The sequence below is a fragment of the Cucurbita pepo genome, chromosome LG11 (assembly GCF_002806865.2).
Source record: "Cucurbita pepo subsp. pepo cultivar mu-cu-16 chromosome LG11, ASM280686v2, whole genome shotgun sequence".
Classification (NCBI taxonomy): domain Eukaryota; kingdom Viridiplantae; phylum Streptophyta; class Magnoliopsida; order Cucurbitales; family Cucurbitaceae; genus Cucurbita; species Cucurbita pepo.
In genome coordinates, this window is record NC_036648.1 from 1,595,418 (window position 1) to 1,612,516 (window position 17,099).

Here is a 17,099-nt window from a genome sequence, read left to right on the forward strand (position 1 = left end):
TTTTTTTTTTTTTTTTTTTTTTCGATTTATTTTATTTAATGTTAATTAATTAATTATTTGTTGAATATTATATTTTGAGCTTTTTGCAAAGCGAAGTAGATGTGTGAAATCTGAGTGGCTTTCACTACCAATTATGGGCTTTGCATAATCCAATTATATATATATATATTTTATAAAAGTTAATTTCCACGTCGGAGCCATGTGGGACCCATTTCACCCCTGTACTACGGCGCTGAGAAAGGGAGTTATTTCTTTTTACCAACCCATTAAAAAAAAATTTAACTCATAATAATTACTTTTCACGGGAAAATGAATTGGGTCAAAATTTACTGACCCATGGAAGAGGGTGCCACGTGGGATGCTATAATTGAATCGTAGGAAATAGAGCAGCGTAGCGCAATATTGCCCTACCTAGCTGGCTGCATCACAGCCACGTAGACAATTAAAAAATGAGCCAGGGGAGTGGGGTCCAGTCAATAAGTCAAAAGTTAAGACTGTAAATAATCCCTAGAGGCGCGTGATGAAGAAACGCCAGCTGGATGATAAACGAGGACAAAACCGGGAATAAAGATAACGATTAGGGGTAAAATCGTCCATGGGGAGGTGGCGTGCTTTAACGTCATAAGCGGTGATACAGTGCCCTATTCTGCCATACACACACACTAACAGAGCTTGAGTGGAACGCGCGAAGAACTCCGCGAAAAACGAACACGAATTTCTTTCTCTAATATTCTCTTCTAAATTTCCTTGCATTTTCAAAATTTGGTTTGATGGAAAAATCGGGGGATGAAACAGGGAATTGTTCATGATTTGATACTGCAGAGTCTTTGAGATTTGCGCCTTTTTTTTGAAGATCTTCACCGAATCAAGATGAATTAAAGCAAAGGCGGCTGCAATTTATGATGGTTTTTTCCAGTTACAGAGCGGAGAAGAAGAAGAAGAGGTCTATTTCTATGTCTGCAATGCTGCTACTCGCCTGCTACTATTAGTTCTTGTGAGTTTTTTTATTTCGAACCGAACGACATAATTCGATCCACTTTCCCATTCCTTTCCTCCTGACGCCATTTTTTCTGTGCAAGTTCTTCGCCAGAGGAACTTCTCTTTCTTCTAGTTTGATGTTTCCCCCCATTTTCCTCCTAAACGCTATTTTCTTTTGTGAATAATGAAATGATCTCTCTGTTTTGAGTTAAACGAGCGTCAGCAATGTCATCATAATGCATACAAGGTAATTGATGGACACGATAACCGAGACATTGGTTCAAATCGAGCATTTCTCTCGCGCTAATGTCTATTATGATTCTCAGGTAGTAACGTGCTATCGACGGAGGAAATCTCTGAAAATCCGCCATTTCTATTATAGGCTTGAGGTTCTTACACTGAATTTGTTTCGGGCCTGTCATTGCTCGACTGGGTAAGTCCCACAACTTGTCTAGCAGTAGCGGAAGGAGATTGATGGCGTGAACGAAGTTAAAGGAAAACAGAGGAGTCGTGTTTCTGTGTTTTTCTGCAGCGTTTGTTTCGTTATATTATCATCAAAGATGAAGTTCATGAAGTTGGGATCGAAACCGGACGCTTTTCTAGCCGATGGAAAAACCACTCGGTGAGCACCTACTTCAATTCTTCGTTTCATATCCGCATTTTAGTAGCAACATTTTCTTTTCCACTCTGCACTTAGAATCTCAAATCGTGACTGCCGTTCGCTTTCATTCTGAAATTGTCGTATTGTCAAGCTCAAACCCTCGAATGTTTTTCATTCTGGTTTCATTTCGCTCGACTTTACTGTTCTCCCCTTGTCCCAAGTCTTTCTTATTCATTAAATGTGTATTTTCTTGTCTGTCAGTTCTAGTAATTAAGTGTTTCCTTATCTATATTAAAACTTGTGAATCTTCATGAAGCTGTTCATAGATGACTTGACCCGCTACTCTGTTTTTGGTGCACTAACATATGCTTTTAGAGGAAAAAGAAATATCGGTGTCAATAATTGGATCAATACGATAAAATTCTATGCGGGGTTTTCATTTTATTAGTTGGTTCGATGCTAATATTTAGTTTTGCAAGCGAAATTGGAGGCAACTGGAATTCTTTCCACNTTTTTTTTTTTTTTTTTTTTTTTTGTTTTTTTTTTTTTTTTTTTTTTCTTTATTATTTAAAATAAATAAATAAATAAAAAGGTAAATGGTCCCCTACCCATAAGAGGGACCCCATTGGATGGAATAGAATTGGGACCGATTTGCATGGAAGTTGTTGTCCAATTTAATGCTTACACTTTCCTCACCTTTTTATTTATTGCATGCAAATTGCAACCTCCAATTAATTAAATTAATAAAAATATTATTAAAATTATCCAACTTTGTACTTTCCACTTTATTTTAAAAAAATATTCATAAATTTTAATTTTTTTTAATAATATCTTAAACAAAAAAATATATTAAAAAACTATTACGATAAAAATGGTTAATAATTTATTTAAAAAATACCCAAGAGTTTTAAAAAATTTCATGTATTTCAATTTTTTTTAAATATTTAAAAACACATTTATCCGTATTTATGAAATTTTTTTAAAAAATTAAAATATTTAAAAACATTATTGAAAAATTTAAAAATTTAGGGATATTTTTAACCATTTAACCTAATTTTAATAATGACGGAATCCTTAACTTTATTTATGTCTCGTATCTCCGAGAATTTTGAAATTACTCGTAACAATTCCACCAATAACGCTAACACTATAGGCCACATTTTGCTTATCTCAAACATTGAGATTTTGTACCTTTCCTCTTGTGTGGTCGTGGTTGATGGATATATATATGTCGTCAAAAATTTTAATTTTAATGTCTCTTGTCCATTTCTTATTATAATTTTTTTAATTTTTGTTATTCCTATTTAAATTTAAAACTAATTATAAAATAGGGCTCTAAATTTATAGAATAAATTAATTATTGTATGCTCTTAAATATAAATATAAATATAATTTAAAATTGATAATTAAAAGTAAAATGATTATTAGTTGGGTTGCATGAGCGGAAAGGGTAAAGATGGAAATGAAAAATTGTACCGATTTTTGTGGAAACCAACATACTTTACAGTGGTTTTCCTCAAAATCTGTCGGCGCTCTCAAACATTGTTTTTTTTTTTTTTTTTTTCGATTTATTTTATTTAATGTTAATTAATTAATTATTTGTTGAATATTATATTTTGAGCTTTTTGCAAAGCGAAGTAGATGTGTGAAATCTGAGTGGCTTTCACTACCAATTATGGGCTTTGCATAATCCAATTATATATATATATATTTTATAAAAGTTAATTTCCACGTCGGAGCCATGTGGGACCCATTTCACCCCTGTACTACGGCGCTGAGAAAGGGAGTTATTTCTTTTTACCAACCCATTAAAAAAAAATTTAACTCATAATAATTACTTTTCACGGGAAAATGAATTGGGTCAAAATTTACTGACCCATGGAAGAGGGTGCCACGTGGGATGCTATAATTGAATCGTAGGAAATAGAGCAGCGTAGCGCAATATTGCCCTACCTAGCTGGCTGCATCACAGCCACGTAGACAATTAAAAAATGAGCCAGGGGAGTGGGGTCCAGTCAATAAGTCAAAAGTTAAGACTGTAAATAATCCCTAGAGGCGCGTGATGAAGAAACGCCAGCTGGATGATAAACGAGGACAAAACCGGGAATAAAGATAACGATTAGGGGTAAAATCGTCCATGGGGAGGTGGCGTGCTTTAACGTCATAAGCGGTGATACAGTGCCCTATTCTGCCATACACACACACTAACAGAGCTTGAGTGGAACGCGCGAAGAACTCCGCGAAAAACGAACACGAATTTCTTTCTCTAATATTCTCTTCTAAATTTCCTTGCATTTTCAAAATTTGGTTTGATGGAAAAATCGGGGGATGAAACAGGGAATTGTTCATGATTTGATACTGCAGAGTCTTTGAGATTTGCGCCTTTTTTTTGAAGATCTTCACCGAATCAAGATGAATTAAAGCAAAGGCGGCTGCAATTTATGATGGTTTTTTCCAGTTACAGAGCGGAGAAGAAGAAGAAGAGGTCTATTTCTATGTCTGCAATGCTGCTACTCGCCTGCTACTATTAGTTCTTGTGAGTTTTTTTATTTCGAACCGAACGACATAATTCGATCCACTTTCCCATTCCTTTCCTCCTGACGCCATTTTTTCTGTGCAAGTTCTTCGCCAGAGGAACTTCTCTTTCTTCTAGTTTGATGTTTCCCCCCATTTTCCTCCTAAACGCTATTTTCTTTTGTGAATAATGAAATGATCTCTCTGTTTTGAGTTAAACGAGCGTCAGCAATGTCATCATAATGCATACAAGGTAATTGATGGACACGATAACCGAGACATTGGTTCAAATCGAGCATTTCTCTCGCGCTAATGTCTATTATGATTCTCAGGTAGTAACGTGCTATCGACGGAGGAAATCTCTGAAAATCCGCCATTTCTATTATAGGCTTGAGGTTCTTACACTGAATTTGTTTCGGGCCTGTCATTGCTCGACTGGGTAAGTCCCACAACTTGTCTAGCAGTAGCGGAAGGAGATTGATGGCGTGAACGAAGTTAAAGGAAAACAGAGGAGTCGTGTTTCTGTGTTTTTCTGCAGCGTTTGTTTCGTTATATTATCATCAAAGATGAAGTTCATGAAGTTGGGATCGAAACCGGACGCTTTTCTAGCCGATGGAAAAACCACTCGGTGAGCACCTACTTCAATTCTTCGTTTCATATCCGCATTTTAGTAGCAACATTTTCTTTTCCACTCTGCACTTAGAATCTCAAATCGTGACTGCCGTTCGCTTTCATTCTGAAATTGTCGTATTGTCAAGCTCAAACCCTCGAATGTTTTTCATTCTGGTTTCATTTCGCTCGACTTTACTGTTCTCCCCTTGTCCCAAGTCTTTCTTATTCATTAAATGTGTATTTTCTTGTCTGTCAGTTCTAGTAATTAAGTGTTTCCTTATCTATATTAAAACTTGTGAATCTTCATGAAGCTGTTCATAGATGACTTGACCCGCTACTCTGTTTTTGGTGCACTAACATATGCTTTTAGAGGAAAAAGAAATATCGGTGTCAATAATTGGATCAATACGATAAAATTCTATGCGGGGTTTTCATTTTATTAGTTGGTTCGATGCTAATATTTAGTTTTGCAAGCGAAATTGGAGGCAACTGGAATTCTTTCCACGACATCAGAGATGGTGGTCCACTCGTGTGTTGTCGTCTTCTTGTTGAGTTCGGTGGTTCGTGTAATCTTTTTCCTTTGGGTTATCTATAACCCATCTTCTCTTTCATCATGGACCATCTGCACCACTTGTTAGCCCTTGATTTCTTTAACGGTAACCGCGGGAGCCAGCCACAATTATTGTTGTTTTTGGACTTTTATTTTTTTTCAAGGTTTTAAAACGTTTATGTTAGATAGAGGTTTCCACATCTTTGGAGTTTGGCTCTAATACCATTTGTAACAGCGAAAACCCACTACCGCTAGCCGATGTTATTCTTTTTTCGTTTTCCAGACTTTATATCAAGGTTTTTAAATGTGTCTATCGGAGAGAAGTTTTCACATCCTCATGAGAAATATTTAGTTCCCCTCTCTAGCTGATATGAAATCTCACAAGTTGATCCATTCCCTTTATTTTTCGTGGGTTCAAATATTAGAAATGGATTCCGAACAATTATTGTCTTTGGCATATTAGATTACATGCAGAATACCCTGTTATCATATGGCCTCCTGCATGTACGCTTGTGCCTTGTCGATCATTCCTTTGTCAGCTGGTCAGGCTAAGATGGTGCTAGACTAATGGTTTGTCTGTTTGTTTTTGTTAGTATGCAATGATATCCGTATCCTTTTTCAACCGGATGAAAGAACTTTGTTAGAGTTCACTCCATGTTTGCTTCTGAAATTTTGACAGCCTTGTTACGTTTTTTAGTATTTTGGGATAATTTGAGCTCTCAAACAGAGGTGCCCAAACTTTCTTTTCAGTGCCATGTCTCTTTCTTGACATTTGACTGTCCTGGCATCAATGAAAAAGGCTTTCCCAATGCATGGACTCCATTTGTTTTTACCCATGCAATAATAGCAACTAAACCTTGAACGCTTCAGGATGACTAATTCAGCCGCCATTCTTTAATTGATTGATATGATAGGAGCAGTTATACTGTTGTTGGAAGAATTTAAATCTATACATTCAATGTATTAACTAAGTGATTGTAGCTACCCACTGTTTTGGCTGCTTTATTTTTTGATTTTCAAATAATTTTCTTCAGATGACCTTCTATCAATCATTCCAAATTATGTTTTTCGTCTCTGATTTGTCTTCATTGTTTCTTCCATAATTTACTTTGTTCAGGTATGTTTCATCAGAATTGCCCACGGACGTTACCATTTTTGTCGGTGAAGTAAAGTTTCGTGTTCATAAGGTACGATGTTCTTTGTTGTATCGGTGGATTTGGCATCCTCTTAGACTGACAGAAAGTTGATTACTTTTTTGTTTCTGTTACTGTTAACATATATGATAAAAGCCTAATCAAGTTATCTCAGAAGTTTGAGTTTTTCTGTCTACAGTTTCCTCTGTTGTCCAAGAGCAATTGCTTGCAAAAACTAGTATCAAAAGCCAATGAGGAGAATTCCGAAGAAATTCATTTGATTGATTTTCCTGGTGGACCTAAGGCATTTGAAATATGTGCAAAGTTTTGCTATGGAATCACTGTTACTCTTAATGCCTATAATGTTGTGGCTGCTCGTTGTGCTGCTGAATTCCTCGAAATGACCGAGGATATCGAAAAAGGAAACCTTGTATTCAAGATCGAGGTGTTCCTAAACTCTAGCATCTTTCGTAGTTGGAAAGACTCCATCATTGTGCTCCAAACATCCAAATCTCTTCTTCCATGGTCTGAAGATTTGAATATTGTAGGGAGATGTATCGATTCGATTGCCTCGAAAACTTCTGTGGACCCTGCAAATATCACATGGTCTTACACATATAACAGGAAACTTGCAGAGGTAGATAGAATTGTAGATGATGGAATGAAGGGTCAAAAGAAAATTGACTGTGTACCAAACGACTGGTGGGTTGAAGATGTTTGTGAGCTAGAGATTGATCTATATAGGCGTGTTATGATTGCTGTGAAATCAAAGGGAAGAATGGACGGTTCTGTAATTGGGGAGGCGCTTAAAACTTATGCTGTTAGATGGCTACCAGACACTGTAAATGCTTTGGCCTCTGATGCCCATATTAAGAGGAACAGGTCTCTCATTGAAACAATCATTTGCTTATTGCCATCCGACAGAACCACAGGTTGCTCATGCGGTTTCTTGCTCAAACTCATGAAGGTTGCCATTTTGGTTGGAGCCGATGATGCATCGAGGGAAGATTTGGTGAAGAGAATTAGCTTGAAGCTACATGAGGCTTCAGTCAAAGATTTATTGATTCTTGCACAATCTCCCCAGATTACAAGATATGATGTTGACTTGGTTCATAGGATTGTGAATCAGTATTTTGTTCATCATAAGTTCAACCGAGATTCGGATGATATCGAGCGGAGCGAGAAAGGAGCTGATAATCTTTTACTGGGGCATGGGTCCTCATTGAATGTAGCTAAATTGATTGACGAGTATCTTGCTGAAATTGCAGATGACCCGAGTCTCTTACTCGCTAGGTTCATCGACTTGTCACAGTCGATTCCTGAATTTGCAAGGCCAATACATGATAGATTATATAAAGCAATCGACATTTATCTTAAGGTACGCAACGTAGAGTTTTCACAACCGTTTATATTGCTGTATGAAGTTGTTAAAATAACATGGTGTGCACTTTAGCCGATTCCATAACCGAAGCGATCGACGTATTTTGTTTTGAGCGTAACACATTCAAGTCTATATGCTCCGAAATTGTGAAGTAGCAACCTTGAGTCTTTATGTAAGTATGGTTAACACCTTCGCATGCTTTTTCCAGGTTCACCCAAATTTGACAAAAGCTGATAAGAGGAAGATATGTGGTCTGATTGATGTCAAGAAACTTACAACGGAGGCGTCGATGCATGCAGCGCAGAATGAACGGCTCCCACTTAGAGTTGTCGTTCAAGTTCTCTTCTTTGAACAGGTTAGAGTCTCAGCTGGTGTCGAAGCACAAAACAACAACAACAACTCTCGAGACTCGTCGAGTGCAATGACGAGCATAGACGAAGAATGCCCGAAGGAGTTGGACAACAGCAAGTCCCTAAAACACAATGTGGGGCACATGACGATAAATGAAGACATTCAGAAAACTCAGTTGGCTAAGAAGAGCAGCAAGAACAGTAGAAGTGGAATGAAGCTGTTGCCTTCAAGGTCGAGGAGAATTTTCGATAAGTTATGGATCGTAGGTAAAGGTCATGGGGAAGGTCGGAGTCCCGAAACGTCGGGGAGTTCTCAGAGTCCAACTTCAGTGGTTCCTGTGCATATGAAGTCTTCTGGTACGTATACAAGACAGAGGCGGCACTCAATATCTTAGATTATGGATAAAGCTGTTGCAGCCAAAATGTAGAGGGTGATAGGATGTTATATTGTAATGGTTTTCTAATCAATTTCTTTTCTGAGGAAAAATGGTAGATGAGATATTTAAATGCCATTTGTAGAACTGTTAAAATCATTGTATTTGTGCTTTATATGTAAATCTATGTTCATTCAAATCTCTTGTTCGGCCCCATAGCCAGAAGCTGCAGAGGAAGATTTTCACCATCAGCCTTACTAGAGAAAGATTTTCACATTCTTATAAAGAATGTTTCTTACTTTCTCCAACTAATATGGGATCTTACAATACATCCCCTTAGAAGTTGTCCGGTGATACCATTTGTAACAACTCAAGCTCACTGCTTACAGATATTATCCGCTTTAGCTCGTCACATATTGCTGTTAGTCTCACGGTTTTAAAAAGCATCTACTAGTGAGAGGTTTTCACCCACTTATAGAAAATATTCGTTCCCTTTTCCAACCGACGTAAGATCTCACACCGTTTAAGGTTAAAAGAATGACAATAGAGAGAAAAAAGTTCACAAAGTTATGAAACTCCCTATACTTTCTACTTATGAAAATCTATGTCCATTTGTTCAGAGAATATTAAACAACTTCCTACAAAAAGAAAAACATCCCAAAATTCAAAAAGAATAAATATCCTCAACTAAAACTTAAGGGAAGACTTGCTAACTCTTTGGGCCAATATCCTTCAAGCCACAGATTTGTTCCTCTCCCATGGCTGACATGACACTCACAACAAGGTCCTTTCCTTCTGCAAACCCATCTTTAATCTGAAACAGATGCATGAAACGCCTTTGTAAACATGTGGTTTTGTGTATTTAGGAGAATAAGTATGTGCAGAGCCTTACCTGAGTAAGTAAACTATCATCCGTAGGAAGCCTCAAATCATCCTTTGTGCTTCCATTGTCAGTCAAGAGGCTCACCTAACAACAAACCAGATTTCAGTGGGTCAATCATTGCATTGAAGTATATCCAACACGACGTCGTAACCTACAATACTAACACTTCAGACTTGCAGAGTACCGCACAAAGCAGACAACCTATTGATATCAATCAACAATTTAACATCACAAGGTAATCTATGAGTCTTGATTAGTTACTTGTTCATGTGCCTTCAACTCTTCAATTTATTTTTTCTTGTTAACCATTCCATTGTTAACCCAAGTAAAGATCAAACTGCTTCATGTAAGATATGAACTCATCATATATTGGTACAGGAAAATCTCTGTTAAGTATAATATTTTCAGTAAGAAATGAATCTATTCAGTATTTAAGTTAAAGACCTATGATGTCCACCAAGTTGGAATGAACATAAAAATGTCATGAATTCCATTGTCAACCTAAATTTTCGTACTCAAATAGCAAAATAATTAGGAAGAAACTCACAAATCCATCTTCAGAGATGTCGATAAGCTGATAATCGGTACGAGTAACCTCAGGAACCTATAGAGGGGAAGGGGAGAATGTGAGACAGAAAAGCTATGCAAACCCAACATTTAAAAACACACCAAAAAGCAAAGAAATAAGGAGAACTGCTAGCAAACAAGATAAATGGGGTACTCACATCACAGTTGTGGGACGATGGAACAATATCTTCAAGTTTTTTGGTGGTGAATATATCAATTGCCACAAAGTGACATTTAGCATGTCCATGCTTTCCAGTCTTGGACGTAGAAACCTCAACTACCTACTTTAACATAATATCATTAAAATGAGTAATATAAAGATCAAAGCACCTAAACAGTTATGCCAATTGGGAATTCCTTTGGTAGCACATGAAGAGAACTTGTCAAACCCTGCCTCTTGAATGAACAAATAATAAGTAGAATTGGAGACGAGTTTTTTGTAATGCTCTAACAATGTATGGAAAGAGACCCATTTAGATCCAGCAATATGGGAGTGATGCATGATAAATCATAGCGATTCAATTGTAAAAACACCATAACAATGCAATAGTAACAAAAAAAAAGAGGATCAGATAGTCTCTCTGAACCAAAATAACATTTAGAACCCTTATTGTTGGAGATTTAGGATCAAATCTATTTAAGAACTGTCCAATCAGTAGTAGATTTTTGAGAATGTTAATTGCAAAAGCTTATAAAAGTGAAGTCAGTAGAACTCAAAAATCCTTAAAAGAAATCCTAAGAAAAGTGACTATTAATTCGTTGAACCATATAATAAAAGACAACTCAAACAAAAGGTTAATGATTACATCTTTAAATGCCTAAATCATACAGGAAACTACTGAAAACAAACAGGCAAGAACAGTGATTAAAACCTAATTTCAACCTAAAAAACTCCACTACTCTCTTATTTACACAATGCATATTCGTAAATCTAGGAGCGCGGCAGCAACAATTTGGCATTAAACCAACAATAATCGAAACCAGCATTTTATCTAAAAAGTAGAACCGGAACCATAGCAATTGTGATTTCAGAGAAAAGAAGGAATCAATTCCTTCCATTAAATAAAAAGAGAGAAAATTGTAATGGGATACCTTACAAGGACGGCCCTTGATGACAAGGTAACCATTCTTGCGGATGGTTCCGGCCTGCTGAGGGAAGGTCTTGGAGGCTCCGGCGTCGGCCTTCGACTCGAATTGATGCTCTTCGTCCGACATTGAAGAATTCCGTACAAAACCAGAGGAAGATGAAGAAGAGATTTATTTGTATTTAGGAATTAGAATTTAGATATGGCGGCAGCATTTTCGCAAGAATCACTCCGCCCTTTATATAATTCTATTTTGATATATTTTTTAAAAATATATATTTTTTTTAAAAAGATTTTGTTTAATAATAAAATTAAAACTAACCAACTTATATAATACCAAAATTTATATTAAAAAAAAAAGAAAAAAAAATCATATTTAAAAGTTTGAAGAACAAAAATTAAACTTTGGGCCTGGGCTAGGTTTATTTGGGCCTAACCCATCAAAGCTCGACTTATTTATGGGCCTGATCAATTAAATTTGGGTTTATTTTATCTATTTTGGGCCTAATGCCGCATGACCCGTTTATTTGGGCCTAGCCCATTAAAGCTTGACTTATTTATGGGCCTGACCAATTAAATTTGGGTTTATTTTATATTTCTATTTTGGGCCTAATGCCGCATGACCCGTTTATTTGGGCCTAGCCCATTAAAGCTTGACTTATTTATGGGCCTTATCAATTAAATTTGGGTTTATTCTATATTCTATATTGGGCCTAATGCCACATGACTGAGTTTCGACCCTTTATCTCTTTTTGTCACACGACCGTTCATGGTCATTATTGAAACGCTCTCGACCTTTAAGTAAATTCTAAAGAATTATCGAGTCTATTTCAACCAAGAAAAGTAAATTACTGCTTCCTCGACTATAACTATACTCTTTAGGAGAGTAATAGTGTAACAACACAAATCCCACTGTTAATAGATATTGTCTGTTTTGACCAATTACGTATCGCCATCAGCCTCGCGGTTTTAAAACGAGTCTATTAGGGAGAGGTTTCTACACCCTTATAAGGTATGTTTTGTTCTCCCCTCTCCAACCGATATGAGATTTCACAATGTTTCGATGAGCTCTACAAAGCTAACAAACCTCAATTTCCACAATTGCCTCGTTAATGCATGTATCCTTCACGATTTCTACGTCAATTTCTCATCAAATAGACAGCATGATTATCTTGTAAAAAATCCTAAAAGAAAGCATTTTTTCCACATAAAAGGACAAAGAAATGGGAGGAGAGTTGATGTAAAAGGATTTGATTATTCAACCAAACAAGTCAAGTGGCTTATTGTCAAAGTAGACTCTAAGCTTAAGCTTTGTTCATTATCAATCACATCAATATAATATTTTTCTATCATCCCAATCGACTTAGATGTGAAATGAGATATAACATATTTTATATTATACTTACCGTTTTTCTCTTGATTATTATATCTAAAACTCTGAGCAAGAAAATATTATCGTTATATTTATTAATTTTAATAGATGCAACAACCAATTAATAAAATTATAAGCTAAAAATAGTAATGGAATAAAAACAAAATGCAATAATTAGGGAAAAAAAAAGCTAAGAAAGGAGGAAAATAAGGTTAGGAACAAAAATTCCACGTCAACGGTTGTCCACGTCAATCGTACAATAAATGTACTTATTATCAGATACCAACAAATCCAAATTAAAAATCCATGCACCAATCAAAATTCGTTTTTGATTCCTGTGAGAATTAATATTCTCCATTGAATTTGAATATTTAAAAGATAATAAATCCACGTCGCGGACACGTGGCCCCAGCTTGGATAAGGTTTTCTTTTTCAATCATGACAAAGTTGGGGATTTTATTTTGAAATTTCTTTTTATTTTTTTTATTATTTTTTTTAGTTACAAGATGCCCTACTACGTTATTTGTTTCATTAACACAATCATGAATTTTGATTACGAGCTAGGGGTGTGCATGAGTTGAGTTGGATTAGGTCGAAAATTTTACTAAATCAACTCCTAGAGTTAGATTGGTGATCCCAATAATTTCAACTGAGTTTATTACAGCTCAACCCAACCCAACTCCCTAGTTTTTTTGTTAGGTGGTTAATCTATTCTTTTATTTATTTATTTAAAAATCATATTTATCTTCCATATATTAAAAAAAAAAATTAACCTAATCCAAACCCAAAAAACATAATTCAACCAAATTTTATAGTTTGGGTCGAGTAATCTAGGTTGGTTGGGTTCTCTCGTCATTTAACCCACCCCTATTATAAACTTAGTCTCTGAACTTTGAAACCTAATAAAATTTTATCGTTTTAATTTTGTGTCAATTAAATATGCGAATTTTAAGAATATCAAAATTTATTATAGTTTTTAAAGTTAAGAGCGAAACGATATAACCAAATTCAAAATTTATAAACTAAATTTATAATTTAATCTATCCTATGAAACTAAAATCTATACCAAATATGTAAAAGATATAGCTTAGCACGTAAGTTTGAGATCCAATAAATTCAAAAACCAAACATAAATTTATCATATCTATGAATGTAAACACATTAATAAGACGTGAGATATTCAAATCTTTCTAGAACTTAAAAAAAAAAATTAAAAGAAAAAAAAAAACTAGCCAAAGAGAAAAGTGGTTATAGAGAGGAGATGAAGTTGGTTGTGGGGTCAAATTATGATTTCTTCAACAGGAAGTCTTGAGGAACTTTCTCAACAAGACAATGGGGATAAAATGAAGACTGGTCTCAACCATTATTTCGTGGGGATTAAGAAACAATTAAATAAATTTATAAAAAATCCGAAGACCAAGACTTCCTTTTTATTTCAATTATTTTTATTTTATGACACAGATTATTAGCCCATAACTTTCAGTCGCCTGCAAGTCAGTGCTCTATATGAACACAAATCGGCTGTTTTAACCTCTTTTTTTAATTAGGGTTTCTTCTTTTGTCAACTTTTCCGGCGCTGAGTCGGTCTGTGCTTACGCGGTGCCCGCTTTCCCACGCCGGCCGACGCCCGCCTGACTAATTTTTTTTATTATTTTTTTTATTTTTCTCACTGTTCCCACTGGTCACTGCCCAGTAGCTNTTTTTTTTTTTTTTTTTTTTTTTTTTTTTTTTTTTTGGGAATTGATATTCGTCCACTTTTCAATGTAATGAAAAGCCTCTTTGGATTACCTTTTCAATCCCAAGTTTTCTTCCTCTTTGTCCTTTCCAATACATATTTATTGTCTTTTCTTTAATTTAAATCTTTATTTGAATCGAGGATTGTTAGGAGAGGAGAAAGATCATAAGTAAGAAACATTATCTCTGTTGGCACGAAGTCTTTCGTGAAAACCAAAAGCAAAGTCTATCATACTATCGTGGAGGATCAAGATTACTAACGAATGGGTTTCATGGTGATGCAAACTTGGGATAGGTATGGATCCAATCAAACATAAAATAAAACGAAATAGGATATATTATTAGTGGGAATATCAACAAAAATGGGCCAATATACATAAAAAAAATCAAGATCCTAACAAAATAAGTTGATGAGAAGAGGAAGGGTTTGATTTTACGGCTCGATACAGACAGCCCCTCATCAAACCTAATGCCAATTTTTCACCATAGCCACCTCAAGTTTCAATCCTGGCTAAAAGAGGGAAGAATTGAATCTTTTATTTCAGTGTTCATTAAATATAGTATGCTGAGGATTATATGCCAACAAATCATAATTATTATCGCCAGATTTCTTTATCGACCATGGTTCCAGTAATGGCAGTGGCAAGGGCTCTGGTGAAGTTTGGGTCTCTGGTCAAAAGGGAAGCCATTTGTTGAACTAGAATAGTTTGGGTTGATGAAGAAGCTGGGGGTGTTTCAAGTTCTGGAACTGAAGCTTTCACAGTGGTCGTCGTTGATGGGGATTTGGATAAATAATCATAGGTTACAACGGAAGGCATTATTGATGGACCTTTGACGACTGAGGAGGAGGGTGATGAAACAGAAGAATCTAGATTTGAACCCAACTGAATTGGTCCAACCAATTGATACTCAATTCCAGAATTAGGTTTCGGGTGATTGTGCTCTCCTTCATAAGTGGCCACTAAATAGGATGGATCTTCAACACTTCTTTGNCAAAAAAAAAAAAAAAAAAAAAAGACAGACAAAGAAAGGAGATTATGACTATCCAAAACAAATTCCTCCTCACAAGTTCTGATGAGTTTGATAACCTTTTGATTTTTTATCGAATTTTTGTTATTTAATCATTTAACGATATTGTTATCAAACTATGAACTGAGCCGATCTATTAGTTGGTAAGAGTATTAGAGCAGCGATTTTTGTGGATTTTATGGAAAGAAATCTAAATAGTATGGAATACAATACAGTGCAAAAGAGTTGAAAAATTAATGAGAGAAGAAAAATAGGTTGATTGAAACGTATAAGGCGACAGAAGAAAGTTCGAGGAAATTACCTTTCTTTTCACCGGGCAACTAGGAGCAAATGAGCATTTATAGTAAGCTCTAGGGGAGGGGTTGTCTTTAGTGACTTTTTGACCATATTTCCTCCATTGATATCCATCCTTCACAACCTACAAATTTAGAATTAATACTCTTTTTCAAATCCGCATAAATTTTCACGTCAAACTACATAGAGTTCCACTATCACGAAATTATTCTGACAAAAGCAAGAAACGGACGCAACTAATGATTCCATGTCAGTTTCTTCACAACAAAATCAAATAAAATCATAACAGAAAACACGGACGCGAAAATTTTCTAAATCGAATAATCGTGAAACTAAAATGCGTATTGCATTTGTTACGTACCAGGCTGGAATCGGAAACTGGCGTCGAAACCAAAACTCTCATGACCTTCGGCTTACTGCTTTCTCTAGGTCTCTTATAACACGAATCATCGTCGCTACAGCAGCCACAATATTGATCAGATCCGTTCCGATTGAAGTTGCAACTATCGCAACCTGCCTTTCGCTTCCTCGATTTGAACATCAAACGGATCACCTGATTTTGCAGAAGACTGTAATTCTCAACGACGCGTCCTAGCATCTGATTTAGCTTCTGATTCTCCGAACTCATCCGATTCAACTTTTCGGCAAGAACAGCCGGTGTCTGTAAGATGATGAAGATCTGATTTAAGTATTCATTGCTGTGATTAGAAAAGTAAATTAGAGGTTTAATTAAATTTGTCAACAACCGACCTCTGCTTTAAGTGGAGTAAGAGTAGAAGTGGCCGGAGATTCGTCATCGGTGTACGGCGGAGGATTGAAATTCAGATCGAGAGAAGTATTGATGGTGGCTGAGGGTTCCATATTCTAGAAGAAGGGAGAATTTCAAGCGCAGAGGAATTGTCAAACCGGGAAACAAGTTTCTTAGACTGAACGAATAGAGCCATGAGCGCGCCCTCTTTTATACGGGAAAAAACAGATTTCGTGATTATGTGGAAAATAATTTTTTTTTTTCTTTTATGACGATTTCTTTTTTTCCAACTACAACGTGGTTTTCAGACGTAGGATTTTTATTTATTATTTTTAATTAAATATATGCCAAAAATTGTTAAAATTTGTTATAAATACTTCTCAATTTTATTTTATTTTTCCATTTTTAATAATTATTTTATATTTTTAAGGAATAATTTATGTATTTTTAATATAATTTTAATGTAAAACATCTTAATAATTTCTACGTCCCCTATCCCGTTTCGTTTAGGGGAGAAATCTCTACTTACTCACTTTTTCCTCCGTTTCTCGTTTAAATTAGGATTTCTGCCGATTCGAAACCCTAATTATTGTGTTTAAAGATATATAAATATCCTAAATTACTTTTTCCTCCATTTCTCGTTTAAATTAGGATTTCTGCCTAAACCCTAATTATTGTGTTTAAAGATATATAAATATCCTAAATCTCGATGAATAATTGTATTTTGTTAATATTTTTTCTATTAATTATACAAACCCAAATGGAACGTAAGGAAAGGAATCAATTGATACCGTTTGTAAAGTTTAAGGATTAAATAGATGTAATGTTAAAGTTAGGGACATAAATATATATTTTATCTGATAATAATAATAATATTCTTTTTTTTTTTTTTTT

At 35.3% G+C, this 17,099-nt stretch overlaps 3 protein-coding genes across 10 annotated transcripts; 1 reads left to right on the top strand and 2 right to left on the bottom strand.

Annotated features, from left to right (window-relative positions):
- The first annotated feature begins 659 nt into the window (after window positions 1-659).
- LOC111805726 (BTB/POZ domain-containing protein NPY1-like) lies at window positions 660-8,695 on the top strand. 8 transcript variants are annotated; one of them, XM_023690934.1, is made up of 6 exons: window positions 660-994; window positions 1,080-1,225; window positions 1,305-1,600; window positions 6,373-6,442; window positions 6,588-7,766; window positions 7,978-8,695. In XM_023690934.1, exons 3-6 carry the CDS (start codon window positions 1,539-1,541, stop codon window positions 8,512-8,514), a joined length of 1,848 nt encoding a protein of 615 aa, XP_023546702.1. In that variant the 5' UTR covers window positions 660-994; window positions 1,080-1,225; window positions 1,305-1,538; the 3' UTR covers window positions 8,515-8,695. The 8 variants fall into 8 exon arrangements, with proteins under 8 accessions (XP_023546702.1, XP_023546700.1, XP_023546705.1 ...); XM_023690933.1 differs by lacking the exons at window positions 660-994; window positions 1,080-1,225; window positions 1,305-1,600 and adding exons at window positions 3,781-4,115; window positions 4,201-4,346; window positions 4,426-4,721; XM_023690932.1 differs by having other exon boundaries at window positions 660-1,225.
- A 365-nt stretch (window positions 8,696-9,060) lies between these two features.
- Window positions 9,061-11,242, bottom strand: LOC111804918 (eukaryotic translation initiation factor 5A-2-like). Its single transcript, XM_023689748.1, has 5 exons — window positions 11,036-11,242; window positions 10,102-10,224; window positions 9,924-9,980; window positions 9,386-9,460; window positions 9,061-9,307 (listed from the first exon to the last, which is right to left on the bottom strand). The coding sequence occupies exons 1-5, from the start codon at window positions 11,156-11,158 to the stop codon at window positions 9,203-9,205; spliced, it is 483 nt and encodes a 160-aa protein (XP_023545516.1). The 5' UTR covers window positions 11,159-11,242; the 3' UTR covers window positions 9,061-9,202.
- Window positions 11,243-14,453: 3,211 nt separating this feature from the next.
- On the bottom strand, window positions 14,454-16,399 carry LOC111804917 (probable WRKY transcription factor 40). Its single transcript, XM_023689747.1, has 4 exons — window positions 16,208-16,399; window positions 15,819-16,118; window positions 15,463-15,581; window positions 14,454-15,127 (listed from the first exon to the last, which is right to left on the bottom strand). Exons 1-4 carry the CDS (start codon window positions 16,316-16,318, stop codon window positions 14,731-14,733), a joined length of 927 nt encoding a protein of 308 aa, XP_023545515.1. The 5' UTR covers window positions 16,319-16,399; the 3' UTR covers window positions 14,454-14,730.
- Between the last annotated feature and the right edge of the window lie 700 nt (window positions 16,400-17,099).

Bases quoted from the DNA above. Each gene is read 5' to 3' on its own strand.
- LOC111805726 (XM_023690932.1), top strand. From the start codon at position 1,539: ATGAAGTTCATGAAGTTGGGATCGAAACCGGACGCTTTTCTAGCCGAT. The intron at 1,601-6,372 runs GTGAGCACCTAC...TACTTTGTTCAG, and splicing joins GCCGATGGAAAAACCACTCG to GTATGTTTCATCAGAATTGC. The intron at 7,767-7,977 runs GTACGCAACGTA...TGCTTTTTCCAG, and splicing joins CAATCGACATTTATCTTAAG to GTTCACCCAAATTTGACAAA.
- LOC111804918 (XM_023689748.1), bottom strand. From the start codon at position 11,158: ATGTCGGACGAAGAGCATCAATTCGAGTCGAAGGCCGACGCCGGAGCC. The intron at 10,225-11,035 runs GTATCCCATTAC...ATGTTAAAGTAG, and splicing joins TCAAGGGCCGTCCTTGTAAG to GTAGTTGAGGTTTCTACGTC. The intron at 9,981-10,101 runs GTGAGTACCCCA...TCCCCTCTATAG, and splicing joins CATCGTCCCACAACTGTGAT to GTTCCTGAGGTTACTCGTAC.